General features: G+C 39.2%; 1 protein-coding gene across 1 annotated transcript; it reads right to left on the bottom strand.

Moving 5' to 3' along the window:
- Positions 1–6,339: 6,339 nt before the first annotated feature.
- On the bottom strand, positions 6,340–7,293 carry LOC103740256 (olfactory receptor 6N2). Its single transcript, XM_008840850.1, has one exon. It carries the CDS (start codon positions 7,291–7,293, stop codon positions 6,340–6,342), a length of 954 nt encoding a protein of 317 aa, XP_008839072.1.
- Between the last annotated feature and the right edge of the window lie 9,969 nt (positions 7,294–17,262).

Below are 17,262 nucleotides of genomic sequence, written 5' to 3'. Positions count from 1 at the left end.
AAAAAACAAAAAGACATTGAGATGAAAAGAAATTCCAAAGTATGCCAAGATAAAATTCAATGTTTCTTCCCTCTACCTTCTGAATCCTTTAGCTCTCCGTTTCTATGGAAACTTGGGTTGTGTTACATCAAATCATTTAGAGGGGATGCAATAGATTAATGGTCAAGGTTGTCTTAGGTTCTATGTATCAGGAACGCAGACTGTAGTCTCATTCTCTTCCTTTAGATGCTGAACTATAGATAAAAAATACTCCCTCCTGGAACAGGGACCTCTGGCTGACTAGATTTACCAGAAGGGCAGACAGGGGGGAATGGATGAGGGTGCTGACAACACAGTGGACAGTGACAGGGATGGCAGAGTATGGAGCCTCTAGTGGGAGAGGAAGGCTGTCTATCTGATGAGTTTGTAATCATGCTCAGATGCCGAGGAGCTCAGAAGGTGGGCGACTGTGACCAGTGATAGTCATGCATATAGAGATTAGAAATGCATGTGAAAACGTCTCAATGTCAATTCCTTTGGAAGGAATTCTTCTGTATGAAAAAAAAAAAAGTATCTTCTTGAAGTCCCTCAAATTAAGGTAAAGAATAAGAACAAATCATTCTGGAAGAACACAAAGGAAAAGAGCGTTAGATACTTAAGTGACAATAGAATTTATTCTCATAATTGTTTTAATGGCTTTTGTATAATCCTCATCACTATTATGAGATATACAATGTATTTATCAAATCTGTAATCATTATGCCAAAAAATCTGAATTACTGTAATATTTTGCATATTGTTAAAACTGTAACTTTAATTGTAAAAACAAAAAATTTAAAAAAAAAATACTCCATAGTCTCCATAATGGTCATCCACAGACAGTGATCATGACTTCTGCTCCCTTTGTCTATGGAGCTTTAAAAGTGTGTGTGTGTGTGTTTGTGTGTGTGTGTGTGTGTGTGTGTGTTGTGTTTTTGTACTACATAACATTTACAACTTCAAGTTTGTATGAGCAGTAGATAGGAAATATCACTTCAAATAGTCTTCTATTTATTACTAAGAAAAGTCTTATATTTGTGTGGAGAAATGGCTCAGTGGTTAAGAGCACTGGCTGCTCTTGCAGAGGACCTAGATTTGATTCCCAGCACTCACATGGTGGCTAACAATGTTTGTAACTCCAGTTCGAGAGGAATTTGATGCCCTCTTCTGACATCCATGGGCATTGCATGACACAGGTGCACTAACATACCTGCAGGCAATTCACTCATACACATAAAAGAGAAAATAATAAATAAACTTTTCCAAAAAGAAAAAAAAAATCTCCTTTTATGAATCTTTTCAGCTTTGGAATTCAAGAACCGTAAAGAATATTCATGAAACTGAAGGCTAAATGGAATCTTAGAGCTATGTCATGGTAGCAGTAAACATCCCCTAGGAACAGAGCACCACTCCCCACAGTTAGAAAAGAAAGAGATGGAGATCCAGAAACACAACCAAGCCTGATGCACAGTGACTAAGACAAGCTATCAATCTTACCTAGTGAGCTTAATGAGATTCAAAAGACAAATGTGGGACATGTTGACACCAGTCAGATAGAAGTCAGAGGTGAGTGTTCCTAGGTGAGACAAAAGTCATCTAATGAAAATGTATTCCAGGAGTGTTGAGAATCACAAAGAAATCATCAAAGACCAACCAGGTTGTTGATGAGGTCAGCAAGGTTCATTCATGTTTTGCTACAAATTCACTGAATATGTATCGTGTTTAGATGCTGTGCCAGATTCTAAACATGTAGCATGCTGCAAAACTGAAATGGTTTCAAACCAAAAATTTAAACTATGCTTAATGATGCAATAGTGGCACTAATATTATGTGAGTAACTGATCACCTTCTTCTTGAATTTAAGGACAGCTTCACAAGAGGGTGTCCATACCTGACACTTTTATCAGGGCAGGAACCTGTCTCTAGACAAATCTCAGGCCATAGGTGAGAACCTCCTACTATCATTCTGCTAAACAAACATCATATTAAATTGACTCACAATAGTTTATTGTTATATCCATAGATTAGCACATCCTTCAGCTCTGACCAGTGAAAGTTCTTTTTGCAGGATATGGAGGGACCGATAAGCAGTCAATGTGCAGAAAATATGAGACAGTGGAGTGCTCAAACCTAATTGAGATGCCTATATCATATCTTTGAAAGCTCAGCGATCATTGCAGAAGAGGGTGTGTAAAGAGTGTAAGAGTCAGAGGTGGTAGATAAAAACAAGGAAACTGTTTTCCAGACACCAGAGGGTAGTTATACACATGATTCCACAGAGCTTAGACAGCATGCACAAGACTTGAGCAAACCTAAATCAGACCAGTGTATAGCATGGATAGGGGAGGTGGGCAGGAAACCTCAGTGCTAGCTGAGAATCTAATGACAACTGATGGATGCTGGGAGAGGGAGAGTCAGTTTTCCTTACTGGTATGACCCCTGTTAAGTTGACCAGACTGTAAGGCATGGACCCTCACCTACTTAGAAGGCATGGATTGGAATTGATAGGCCTTTACAAAACAAAAAGTATACAAATAAGTAGATAATAGTGGATGGTATGACATATGAGGGGGTTCTAGTGGGGTGAGGCTAGAGGAGTGGGGATCTGAATGTGATCAAAGTGCATTGTATAAATTCTGAGAAATTATTTTAAAATTTCTATAGACTTTCTTCAAATTTGTAGACATCCTAAGAGAGTTGAACTCCATAGCTACATATATGCAAATGCACACACACATATAAATTATGAAGAAAAACACGTAACTTAAAAGACAAAAAGAGATATACCCCAAACAAGCTAAATATCCAGACGAGCTCTACAAGTTAGTGACATTCAAATGTGGTATCAATTTATTTATTTAATGATTGACTGATGTATTTCTTGATGGGGTAGGAGGGTACATGCAGTAGCTTGAATGAAGAGAGAGGTTAGAGGACAACTTTGGTGAGTTGATTCTTCCTTCCATCATGGATTCTAGGGACTGAATTCAGGTCATTGGCCTTACACAGCAAGTATGTTTGCCTGCTGAGCCATCTTACCAGTCCTGAAAGTGATATTTATTTCTTTTTATTTTTGTTGCGTTTTTGTATATTTCATACAACAATTCTTGATTAAATTTAGACCCCTCCTCAATCTATATCCCCTGCCCCCTGCCCCCTACTGGGCTTCATGCACTCTACTATATGTGTTAAATCAAGTATTTGTACCCAGATGTCCATCAGTGCAAGTTCATCCACTGGAGTCTAGTCAGCCTTTCTAGAGACAGTAAATAAGGTCTACACTCCCTCATCCAGTAGTAATCGGCCACCAACAGTCCCCAGGCTAGGACTAGCCCACCGCCCTTTTCCCTTGTTCCACTCTGGGCTCTTGACTGATTGAGTTGGCGTGGGTCCTGTGCTTGATGTCACCATCACTGAAAGTGCATATGTGCAAGGTTCCAGTGGCCTGAAAGTCTTTGTTGCCCTGTGTTCATGGGCCAACGATGGCTTGTACCATCTGTGGACTGTAGCCCCAATCCCTTATACGTGAATATATATCCTGATGTAACAGCAGGAGCCAGGAAAATGGAAAGGAAATACTGAGGTAAAGGGAAAGAAAAAACCAGAAAGAAGGGGATAGTAGGGAACAGATGTTACGAGGGGGTGAAGAAAGTGGAAGTGTTGGACTGGGAGTAGGAGGAAGGGCCACGCAGGGGTCCATGGTGGTGGGGGAGGAGGGAACTCAGGAGGCAGATGGTGGGGGTGGGTGTTATCAGGGGTGGACTAGGGTAGGAGAAGAGAGATTGGACGGCGAGAGAGGTGAAAGATGAATGGAATTTGGAGGTCTGGGAAACCAGAGGGAAATGTATTGGCCTGAGAAATCCCTGAGAAATGCACACACGGTGTATGAACATGAGTGTATACCTGGGGGATGTATGGCAAAGAATACAGAGCCAGACAGGAGAGACCTCCCTTTGAGTGGCTGGTCAGAGTAGTCCAAGAGACTCCCCAAATAACATAGGCTATTGCCAAACCTCTTGCTTATCTTCCAGAACTAGTAGATAAGACCCTACTGCTGAAGACAACGTAATTTGGACATAGGACTTGGAGAAACAGAGCAGGAACTGACCTGGAAGTCTTCTACCTGAAGTCAAGATCTCATAATTCTAGAGGATGCTATGCAAACTGCTAAGGGAGAAAGTCAATCAATAGTCCAGGCCAGTCCTAAAGCCTAATAACCATAAGACTGGCACAGCAAACTACCTCTATTGATGCAGTAATGGCACTGTTATCTGGGGGATAATCAGTAGCTGTTTAAATGGACTTAAAGCCCTCTCAATGGGCTTTAAGTAAATATATGGGTGGCACTGTAAACACAGCAAATACATATGGCTGGAGAGGTCATCGATCCTAGAGAAAACCCTATCTCTGTCATATCTCTAGACAAATGAAATTTTTTGCCATATACTAAATATGGATCCTTATATTTACAGACAAGTACTCCATATACCATTCATCAAAGAAACTTCTTTTTGTAACAGATGGAGATTACTGCAGAGTTCCACAACTGTTCACACACAAAGAATATATGTCTGAGAGATACCCAGTCTTAAGTGACATATCTACAGTGGAACCTCTACACCTAAGGTCTGGAACATAGCAGACCAGGGAGTAGAGAGTCAACTAGTGCATCCTTGAACTCTCACCATCGAAGCTTCTTATACAACAGAGTGAGATGCACACAGAAGGCCATAACTCTCCAAGTTTTGGAGAATTCGTAAATGTATTCAGAATGCATGTCCCTGGATAGGACTCCTATAGTAAACCTCACCTACTCTTGGTTCAGGGACCATTTCTGTAAATGATAGTTAAGTCAATACACATTTGGGAGGTGTGAGTTGCAGAAAGTGCTGAGGGAGGGCAATATGAAGGTTCTGAAACCAGAAAGATCTTAATACATCAAGAGAAGGCAAAGAGAGACAACGTGACAATGGAAAGGTGAGCTCACTAGGGAAGGATGGAGAGATCGATTGTGGAAAGAAAGACAAGGAAGAACATCGTTTAGCTTTACAAAGTGTAGCAAAGCTTTGGATTCATCTTCTGTGCAACTGTCAGATTTTCCTAGTTTTTGGAATGGCTTATTAATTTAAGTTTAATATGGAAACACATAATACAATGGAGGAAGAGTAGCAGCAAGAATAGGTAGACTACTGTTACATTCATTCAGTGTTGGCAGTTACACCAGAATAGTAATACTTTAATGAATAAGAAACAGATTTGAGAGTATATTTTAAGAAGTGATTGGTATGCATTAATTCTGAACATAACATAGTACAGAAGGAAGAAAACATAATTCCTGAAATTTTATGTCACAAATACAGGTAAATAAAAGCATCAAACTGCCAAGGTCAGAAATGTGACTATTTCACTTTTGAAATACTGAATTTTAAATTACTGAGAGATAGGCAGACAAGGAAATTAATAATCTGTAGCTCAAAAGACTGTTCAGTTCTAGACATAGAAAATTTATAAGTGCTTCACAATAACAGGAATAATAATTAAAATCATAAGACTAACTCTGAGAATCTAAGAAAGTTATCAGACAAATAAGAAGACTGGAAATTATGATCTGAAATCTGAGACAAACATTTTAAGAAGTAAAGACTGCCCATGTGTGTTAAGATTTGAAGAAAGGAGGACAAGAAAGGTCCAGTGGATTTGATATCAGTAATCAAACTTGGCATAATATTGGCTAGAAAGTCTACAACAAAGCCATCTTAGAATAGGCTCAAAGTGAACAAAATGGAATGAAAGAATAAGTGAAACAAAGAGATAGACTGGCTATGTTGGGAAGTTTAATTTGGAAAAAAAGGGGAAGAAGCACTGACCTCTAGCTATATGGAAATGCGTGCAAGGAAATGTATATGCTTAAAAAAATATGACTTGAGACACTGAGTGTTCTGAAAGGTGACAATAGTGGTCAAGTGAAAATAAGAAATGAAGCCCGGTGTGGTGCTGTACACGTTTAATCCCAGTACCCGGGACATAGAGGCAGGCGGATCGCAGTGAGTTCGAGGCCAGCCTGGTCTACATAGCAAGTTCTAGGCCAGCTGGGACTGCAGGGAGACCCTTTCTCAAAATAGACCAAACAAACAAAAGAAGAAAGAAATGTAAATATTCAGAAAGCAAAAGAAAACCGGTAAGTAAAGTCTCTGAGGTGAGAGGAGATAGAATCCTGAGCGTGTTCGACAAATGGGATGGCTATTCAAGGCCAGGTGAAATTTACATAGAGCTTGCAAGAGGTGAACATTTAGGCAAGGGGTGGGATGCCTCGGTACAAAGTCAATGGTGAGTCGAACTAGCTTTCTCCCCCTTCCTGAAGATGGTCCTCTTAATGGCCCGAATGAGTTCCTTGTTGCGAAGACTATAGATAACGGGGTTGGCCAGTGGTGTTAATACAGAGTATACCACAGCTAGAGTCCGGTCAAGAGTGAGCGAGTAGCTCTTCTTTAGCCGTACATACATGAAGATGATGCTCCCAAAGAAGATGAGGACCACAGTGAGGTGTGAGGCACACGTGGAGAAGGCCTTCCTTCGTCCTGCTGCCGTTTTAATCTTCAGCACAGCACCAATGATCTGCCCATAAGAAACCATGATAAAGAGGAAGGTGATAAGGATAATGAAGGCATTGACAGCAAAGTCCACCAGAACATTAGTGGATGTGTCCTTGCAGGCCAGGCTCAGGAGAGGTGGAAAGTCACAGAAGATGTGTGGGATTTCATTGTAGTCACAAAAGGGGAGCTGGGAGACCAGGATGACCTCAGAAATGGGGCACAGGAATCCACAAGTCCAGCAACCAGCAGCCATCTTGGCACAAAGTGCTGTGCTCATAACCAAGGGGTAGTGGAGGGGCCGACAGATGGCCAAGTATCGGTCATAAGCCATGGCTGTAAGAAGGTAGCACTCAGAGGCTCCTAGGGAGTGGAAGAAATATGTCTGAAGGAGGCATCCTGCAAAGGAAATGGTCTTCTTCTCACTGAGAAGATTAGCTAGCATCTTAGGGATGGTGGTGGCTGTATACCACAACTCCAAGAAGGAAAGCACACTGACAAAGTGGTACATGGGTTTGTGTAGGGCAGCATCCAGTCGAATGACTAAAAAGATGAGCATATTACCACCAATGGTGAATAGGTATGCCAAAAACAGCAAGACAAAAAGCCAGCCCCTGACATGTCCAACGTTGGGGAAGCCAAGGAGCACAAATTCAGTCAGGCTTGAAAGGTTGTATTGATCCATGAGAGGCTGAGGTGAACACAGGAGGGTTAAAAACTGAATTAAGGGGATTGCCAATCTATGTCCAAGTTTGACTTTTTCCCTAGAAAATTGAAAGTTAACATAAAAAAAATACTTCTACTAATGCTACTGCTGTTAATTCAAACTTAAGATAATACCTATCTCTGATTCTAAATATATTCAAAGAGTAAGATAAAATTATAATTCCCATTGTACACAAGAGAAAACTCAGGAATGGAAAGATTATGAGACTTTTCCATTTCACGTACGTGCTATATCCTTTTGAGACAGGATCTCCCTGTAGCCCCAGTTAGCCTGGATTTCACAGAGATCCACCTACCTCAGCATCCTAAGTGCTGGGATTAAAAGAATGTGTCCCCATTCCAGACAGAAATAAAGTTTTAATTTCTACACTCTGACTTTATGGTGCTTACCTTTAAACTATATGGTTATGGTCTTCTCCAAACATGCTATGCCTCCTCCAGGTCATACATGGATTTTTCTATTAGTCAAATAAAATGATGAATTTGCATATGAGAATGATGTAGCAAGTCTTTTCTTACTGTTTAGTTCAAATATATAATTATTTATTGTACAAACAAGCTTCAGGTAAAAGGAATAGGAAACTCATCAAGGTGCAATCCTTGATGACTGAACTTCTACAGCCTCTTTAACTCAGGTAGCTACATTCATCTGTGTTCTTAAGGTAACCCATGAAACACAAAACACTGATGTGCCAGGCAAGGGGCTCATTCCTCATACCAGGGTGACTGGAAAGGGTTTTGTAGGAATGGAAGCCCTTGTGCTAACTTACATAGGCAGAGTAAGAATCAAGCACAGAAGGAAAGGAACACTTTGGACAAATACTACCTCTCCTGAGCATCAAGGAACCTAGAAAAGGCACTGTGAAACCTCACCCAGTTATCTGGGGCCCTATCTCCAAAGATGCAAGGTGCCACTAAAGAGTATCTACAAATGAGTGATATGATCAGGTGTAGACAGATTATTAACACTGCTGAAACAGTTTATCTGACAAGAAACTCAGATACAGATGTGTAAAAGTGCCTATGGGTCCTGCTGACAGGAAAATAAGTTGGAGAATTAACACATTCAGTGAGATAATGCAAGTTTAAAATTAGAGATGATAAAGTAGATAAGTAAATCCTCCTGTATTTTCAGAATACTAGATAACCCAGGTAAGGTTTAGACAGATAATCTGGTGAAATTCCATTTAAAAATGTGCTAGACATTCATATTGTTTTCAAGAATAATGTGAACAATGTACAGAAAATGAAAGGAGAAGGCAAAGCAAGGGAAACAGAAAAAAAGGGGAGATGGAGAAAAGTTCGAATAAGCGAGGCGAAGGGAGGCCGTGCTACTTTAAGTGCATGAAAACGGTCAACAGTGTTAGCCACTGTGCCCAGTGCAGATTGGGCTTCACTTGAGGAGGGATGTCCCGATTAGTCACCACACTTACAAACTGCAATCTCTTTTTATCTTTGTTACTCTAATCCTTGGTGTAATGGATATCATAATAGGAACAGTCAGTAAAAATTAATTATTTAATCAAACTAATTTATTATTTAGTATTCCAAATACCTCCCTTCAAATCACAACACTCACTGAACTCCAAATGTCCCTCTATGGTCAAATGCCCTTTGATATTGTACTATGTTGAATTCATACAAAGCAATTAGTATCACAGAGATTCTTCTTAAATTTCTTCTATAGAGACTATATATTCACCTCTCCAATTACAAGAGACAGAAGCGAGAGCCGTAGTTTATGATTAATGACAGTTTGCGTACCTTTGCCCCCAGTGGTTATTAATGGCAGTTTGCGTACCTTTGCCCCCAGTGGTTATTAATGGCAGTTTGCATACCTTTGCCCCCAGTGGTTATTAATGGCAGTTTGCGTACCTTTGCCCCCAGTGGTTATTAATGGCAGTTTGCGTACCTTTGTCCCCAGTGGTTATGTGCTTCTGACTTAGTGCTTATCCCTCTTCCTCATTCTGGGAACCATGTTTTGTACTTCACAATCAGGTCAAATGTTAACGCCTTAATGAAGCTTTCCTTACTTTCTCAGAGAAAAAGTTATTTATTCCCTCTTTTATATCTTCATAACATTTAGAATGCATAATTAATATAATGTTCTTACCTTACAATGAATTTATCTTCCTCATAAATTGGTAAAATCTTTTAGAGCAAGTGAAGGCACTCCAATCATTAGTACATATTCCTGTAAAAACGACCAACGTGACAAGCATAGAATTCATGGTTCTTGTATGCAATTACAGTTTTTCCTGCCCCAACTTAAGTTATGTCTTTCCACTTGAACATAAACACATCCTTCCTGAGATCTTGGTATCTTAAGATCAATGCATTCAAGTGATCTTAACAACTCAAATTTAGTTTGGCCCCATTTCTCCTAATCTGTTTAAAGATCTATCTTTTACTACTCTCAACTTAAAGAAATTAAAGTAATATTTTTATTGTCTGTTTTGTCTAAGGAATTTTTAGATGATGTTTCTTTTTCTGCAAATGAGCTTGTCTAAAGTCAAATGCATGTGCAGCCAAGGAAAGGTCAAATAGGCATGGAATGATTTCAGAACCACACTGAAGACCTATGGAAACTTAATTCTTACACTACCAAGAATGCTTAATACTGCCACTGAAGAACTTGGGTAAAGCTGTCTCCAGATTCAATCTTGGCAAGTATACCTGCTCCCCAAAGGGCTCAAAGGACTTCATTAGTTCTTAGACACACTTCCTACATGTAGATTACATGATTTTTTTCCAGAAATTTGTATGTTATAAATTCTGTCCCAATACTTAGCCTGTCTGTGGCATCACAAAGAGCAACATTTTGTCTTTCAATAAAGTAGGCAGTAACTGGTCTCTTAAGAATGAAATAGGAATGGACCTTTAAGTCTTCCAGATCTGATGCTCTAAATGCTACAAACTACATTTTCTAAGAGTTTCATTAGTCATGTCTCTACTGACCCCATGCTCTGATTTTAAAATAATAGGTTTTTGAACCCCTTACCTGCCCTACTTTTAGATCCTTGATCCATACAGATTGTTAAGTTATGACAAACAACAAAACATTTCCTGTTACCACTTTGCTGTGCTCAGCATGTGTGGGAGATGGTGGGTAGGTCTAGGAGCCTTTCCTCTTCATTGGTTAGTCTTATCCACACAGCCAGAGTCTCTGGAGTCAAAACAGTCAAGTTTAGGTCACTTGGGACACAAGGATGGGAGAAACCCCAGTCCACATGAGACTACGGCTCAGACTAACTCCTTGGAGGGCACATGGAGACAGGGACTGTTTAGTTCTATCTGAGAGGAGGGCTCAGAGAATGCACACTATCTCATCTTTCTGTCCTTCTACCCCTCCTCCTATCTCAGATGACTACTCAACAAAGAGGAAACCTAATATTGCCTATTATGGCTCTTTCTTTGAGAGACCTCTCTGATTAGAGCTGCCTATTTTATAATTATTTTATATCTATTATTTTTATTTTATGTGTATATATGTATTGCCTGAATGTAGGTAAGTGTGCCTGTGTCGTGCAATAACTGCGGAGGACAGAAGAGGCTGTTGGATCCCCTGGAACTGGAGTTATGGACAGTTGTTAGCTGCCATGTGGGTGCTGGGATTCAAACCCGGGTCTTCTGCAAGAACAGTCAGTGTTCTTAACTGCTGAGCCATCTCTCCAGCCCCGAGCTGCCTATTTTAAAATAAGGAAAGATTATGGCTCTTTCAAAACTTCACTATGAATCATGACTGAATGGATAAAACATTTACTAAGCTTTTCCTGATTAACACATAGTAACTAGAGGTCATGTATTAGCTAATACAATCCTCACAATTACTCTATAAGGTTGGTGTACTTGTTATTTTCATTTTATTCCTGAGGAAACTGAAACACAGAATATTTAATAATGTGCTCAATGTCACATGCATACCTCTGTCAGCTTTATAAACAGAGCACTCTTAACAAGGGGCCTGTGATCATCTTTTTTAAGTGTCACTGCCTCCAGACATGGTGGAGGTGGTCAAAAGAATGTATCCAAGCTCATCGAAGTGCTTGAACAGCACCTGTCTCAGGCCCTGTTCTCTTCACCAGCATGTGCCCTCAAAAAATTATTTATTTTAATTCTATTTATTATTTATTTTATCATATATGTGTGTTGTGAGCATTGGGATAAAATACATAAAAAACTACACTAATTTAAAACAATTAGTCTACTTTTCCTGGCTTAAATAGTAAGCATAGAATATACATTTATCAAATTTCAACAACTAACTTAGTCTGAGACACTTGTCATCTCACAGCCTTGTTTTATTCATCTTAAAAGAGGGTGTATTTAAGCTACTTTGAGAAACAAATGATATGTTAATACCTTCTGGCATAAGAAAACAAATATAGCTATGATTCAAAATAATTGGGTTTACTTGCTCTTTCACTAAGAGGATACAATCCCATAGAAATTGTGGAACATTTCAGTAAGGAGATGTGAGAAAGGGATTATTATACAACGTGAACTCAGGTTAGGTGATTTGGGGAAGTGCTTCAAAAAGTGGAGCTGGCTCTAGTCTGAATTTTGTCAGTTACTAAGTATAGAGCCATACAACCCACAACACTGCCCAGAAATCATGTGGCATCCTGAAACTCCAACCCCAGCTAAGAAACCCCAGAAAGAGTTCACTGGCCCACTGGGTGCTCCACCAACCTTGCTGCCTGTGGACCACGTGATATCCTGGGACCTTGACTCCTGGGAGGCTCCCCCAGCCTGTGCCTCAACTTACACAGCTCCACCTGAGGATGGTGTAGTATTCTACACCAGGTCTCCAAGGAGCAATACTCATTACCACTGTGACCCCAGCCCCTGCCACAAAATGATCACCTGTAGAATGTGGTGAGCACTCCATGGACTTCTAAATACTGGCAGTAAGAATTTTCTAACCCTAAAGGAAGTTCGCTCCTGAGCTCGGGAGTTCCATCTATCACTAGCTATGCTGGGAATGCTTCTCACACCCCACTCACACATCAACACAAATTTGCCTTAAGATTGAACCCTAAGCACCACTCAACTGGTCCACAACCTGACAAGTTGGAATAATAGTAAGCAAAGTTCCAAACACCTACTGAACAAAGGTGAGACCAGATATCCATACTAAGAAACACCACCAGTACACCTCTCTAGATACCTAGGTCCCACTAAAGAACACAAATATATGAATAAACAAATCAGTATGTTTCTTCCAGAAATTAGCACCCCCATCACAGTGTTCCCTGAAGAGAGCAACTTACGTGATGGATAAGACAAGGATTTCAAAATAGCAATTATATGTACTTTCAAGGAAGTCAAGGAGGATGTGAATTAATTTTGGAATGAAGATAGAGAAAACATCAACAAACAGTTGGAGGAAATAAAGCAATTCAGTATTTGAAAATTGAATCTAATAAAAGAGTTTCTGAGGTAAAGCCAAACTGAACTAAAACGTGAAACAAGAAAATCAGTAAAATAAATAAATCAGCTCAGAGGAAAGCTTCACCAACAGAATGGATCAGACGGAAGAAGAAATATCAAGGCCTGAAGACAAGGTCAAGGAATTGGTCACTCAATCAAAGAAAATGTTTAATCTAAAAAAAATATTTCTCAGGAACAGAATGGGAAGTAAGTCTGGGACAGTACAAAAAGACCAAACCTATGAATCATAGGTATAGAAAATGGAAATGAAATCCAAATCAAAGGTACAGAAAATATTTTCAACAAAATCATACAAGAGAACTTTTCAAATCTAAGGAGAGAGATGCCTATCACAGTATAAAAGGCCTACAGAACACTGAATAGACAGAACCAGAAAAGAAACTCCCTCATCACATAGTAATGAAAACACAAAATGTGCAGAACAAGGAAAGGATATTGAAAGCTATGAGAGAGAGAGAGAGAGAGAGAGAGAGAGAGAGAGAGACCCAGTTTTTGTGACCCAACATAATGTTGCTATGGTCTCTAAACACTGAACTTTTAAGTCCTGCTTTATCTTTTCTTCCAGGTGAGCAGCTTTCAACTAACTGGATGTTTGTGGTGTTCCCCAACATACTAGTCACCGATTGTTGGATTTGTTTTTCGTTTTGTTTTGTTTTGTTTTCACTGTCTTGCTTCCAAAGATGAAAAACAAGGCTAACAAGATTTCATATAACTAAAAAGTCAGCTAAGGCCCCTAAGTTTTCGGGGGAGTTTGTTTTGTTTTTGAGACAGGGTCTCATGTAGTTCAAGCTGGTCTCTAACTTGCTATGTACCTGAGGGTGATCCTTAATTTCTGATCCTCTTCCTCCTACCTTGCAAGTGCTAGGATTACAGATGTGTGCCACCATGCCCAGTTTATGGAGAGCTGGGGATGGAACCCAAGAATTTACACATGATAGCCTAGCATTCTACTAAAGAAGTATATTCCCAGGAATGCTCCTAATTTCTTTATAATTTTATTTTTATTGAATTTTTTGTGATTTTTCATACAATATAGTTTGATGGTATTTAGATCTCCTCCCACATCTCCCCAATTGCTCCATGCCCAATATAATATACTCCCTTAAAAATATAATATGGTCTATATAGAGTTTGATTTTTCTCTCTAAATGTCCTTAAGTGCGAGTCTATCCACTTGTCCCACCAAGAGTATCACCCTAACGCACTGTCTCTTCCCCTTCTAGAAGCCGTCAATTGACAAAAGTTCCTTAGGTTGGGTTGGGATTTATTAACAATTTTCCCATCATTAATGCTGGGATTTTTTCAGGTTTGAGCTTGCATAGGACTTCTGCATGCTGCCTCCTTTGCTGTGAGTTCAAATGAGTATCTGACCAGCTATCTGGAACACCCTGTTTCCTGGTGGTCATCAGTCCTCTCTGGCTCTTACAGTCTGTCTCTTCTTCCACAAGATCCCTGAGCCTTGGGAGGCAGAGGTTTGGAGTAGGTGTCTTATTCAGGAAAAAGGACTCTGTGGCCTCTTGTTCTCTGCACATTGGCCATTTGTGGGTTTCTGCGTTAATCACCATCTGTTGTATAAAGAAACTTCTCTGGTGAGAGTTGAGAGATGCATTCATCATATATGTAGGGCTTGCCTTGAAGATGTGTCCCTTAGGGTTAAGTGTCTCATAGGCATTTATTCTCTGCATTTGACCAATTCTGGAACTTTGTAATAGTCTCCATCTGTTGAAAAAAGAAGCTTCTTTGAGGAAAGGTAAAAGGCACATTTGTCTTTAAAAACAATGATGCATATTTAGAATAAAATAAGAAACTACATTAGTCTAAAAATGTGGCAAAAGTGGGTTTCCCTCTAAGATCTATGACCTCTCCAGCCATGTGTATTTGGCTATGTTTACAGTACCACACAGGAGTTCCCTACTTTTGATCATGCCTTAATTACAATTAGCAGCTGTTAATTACCCCGAAGATAAAAGGGCCACTACTACACCAATAGTGACAGTTTGCTGGATCAGTCATGGACAGCTATATAGAACCACTGACTGATTTTCTCCCTAGGCAGTTGTATAGTGTCATCTGATAACATGAGAGTTAGTCTTCAGAGAAGAGGAATCCAGGTTATTTCCAACTAGATTTCTCCAAGTCCTGTGTCTGAAGTGTGGGTCTTACCTTCAAGTTTGGGGAGGTAAGCAAGGGCTGTGGCAACCGCCTTGCTATTTTCTAAGTCTCTTGGACTATCCTGAATAACAATTGGAGGGGAAAAGAAACGTTCCTGATTTTTAGACTATCAGATCTACTTACAATGGTCCTAGAACAAAACCCAGTTTCTGCTCAAGGATCCCTCTTAACAAGATAGCATATCCACAGTGCCCAGTGCCTACTTTAATATTGCATCTCCAGGCTTACCTGGCCAAATTTGCATCCTCTTCATTCTTTTCATAACTCCCATCAGGAACTAATATATACTTTAAGTTTACATCTCTCGTTTCCCTTTGCTTTGTTTGTTCTTGTTTTGTGGTGATAAAATTGAACATAGAGCTTGGGGCATGCTTGACCACTGAGCCACATCTCTAGCCCCTTCTCTCTCTTTCAATACAAGCTTTAAGGTCAGCAAAAACAAGGACAAAGCTTTTTCAATACTGTTATCCAGTACTTGGTATTTTTCCTGACACAAGACAGATATTGAGTAATCACTTGTTAGGTGAATTTCTGGCTCTCCTTTGTTCCTCTCCACACACATATGCATACAATATTTACTTCCAGGTTAGGACAGGTTCTCTTATAGGTTTCCATGGTGCTCTGCATCCCTGAATTTATCCCATCTCTAAATAATTCATTCAACACCTACATTTCAATTTTCATAGTGAGGGTACTATGTTTGCTGCACACGTATCTATTTAATGCTATATCTACATTACCTGGCACAGCACCTGCCGTGAAAACATCCAGTACACTTAAATGACTTGAATGGACTTTTGTTCTTATATGAATTTATGTGGATTGCTTCAGTAATCATTTCACCTGCTGCTTTTGTTCTGATAACTAAAAACAAAACTATTTCCAGTCTTTGTTAGAGTTTCCTGTGAGTTTCTGCCTATTTTCCACGGACTTTAACATCTTTTCCTGAAATTTGATTCTGTCATCTCCTGTCTTATTCATCCTCTCTGCTTTATGTCAGCTGTAAGTTGGACAAGTGTTCTATCTGCCTTTTCACCTGTTACTACTAAAATGGGCTTAAGTAGAAATGGGTTCAGTAGAGACCACTGTGACAGAATCTTGGGTCATTCTTTTCAAGTTCATGAATTAAACAATCATTAGGAAAAGTTATCTGCCCAGTTATGGACTCTTAAGATGATAGTTTCATTCTGTCTATATTTTTCCTTTTCTCAACAAAGTGTATACAGTTCATGTCCATAGGCCCAGGATCACAAAGGCAGAATGATATAAAAAGTAAGAAATTCTGGCAATTATTTAGTAGAGCTGGGAACAGGAGGATGTAAAATATCTAAGGAATCATCAGCGAACAGATACCAGGTTGAAAACCAGTATATTGGTATCTGATGAAATATTAATTTTACCTGACACTGTAATTTGTTTTAAGATTATAATTGAATCCATATGAAATTTGTCAGTCTACAGTTACACAGTATTCTACACTTTATATTTGAGATGAGGGACAGGGAGTTTGTTTTTCTTTAAGAGCCAGATAATAAATACTCTTGACTTGCCATTTCATGAGGTCTATCACAGTGACCCAAATTTATCTTCATAGAAAAAATATAGCCATTTTCAATATATAAAGGAAGGACTGTGAGTCTCCTCTGATAGATCTTTATCTATAAAACAGACTGTAGATCTTATTTGGTCCAGAGACATATATGGGTCCAGGGTTGCAGCTTAGCAACTCAGTTATACAGAATATACCCAAATATACACATACACATACACACACACACACACACACAATTTTGTTTTGCATAACATTTCCTTAAATGTGGTGTTTTGAGAATGCACTTAGTTTGCACAATCCCTGAAAGATGTCTTTTTTTGTCCAAGAAAGTGATCATCTAACCACAGTATCCCAAATGCATAAAGACAACATATCTATTCTCATATACAAGTTTTCCCTTAAGTTAAATTGGTGTACTTTTAAAGTGCATATTTTTAGAGCCCTCTGTCTACACATCCTGACATTTAAAGCACATATACAGTGTTCTTTGTGTGAGTTGGTTTGGCAGAAATAATTCCATCAAACCTGTATTAGGCAAGGATCACAGGAGGTTATGTCATTTAAGCTTCCTTTGAGGAAGGAAATGAAAAAGAAAAATAGGCCATCTCTTAAGAAAGAAATAAGCCCTAATGGAAAAAAACTGTAAAGAAAGTCATTTAGATACTAGTTTTCAGAAACATTTGTAAATCTCTTTTATTTTTCTTAATAAGAAAGACATAAAATACTATTATATAAGTAAGATGCTATAAA

The sequence above is a fragment of the Nannospalax galili genome, unplaced genomic scaffold (genome assembly GCF_000622305.1).
Source record: "Nannospalax galili isolate Female #2095 unplaced genomic scaffold, S.galili_v1.0 scaffold579, whole genome shotgun sequence".
NCBI lineage: Eukaryota > Metazoa > Chordata > Mammalia > Rodentia > Spalacidae > Nannospalax > Nannospalax galili.
Note: the sequence above shows the minus strand (reverse complement) of the source record. Positions and strands in the feature narration are given on the sequence as shown.

Bases quoted from the DNA above. Each gene is read 5' to 3' on its own strand.
- LOC103740256 (XM_008840850.1), bottom strand. From the start codon at position 7,293: ATGGATCAATACAACCTTTCAAGCCTGACTGAATTTGTGCTCCTTGGC.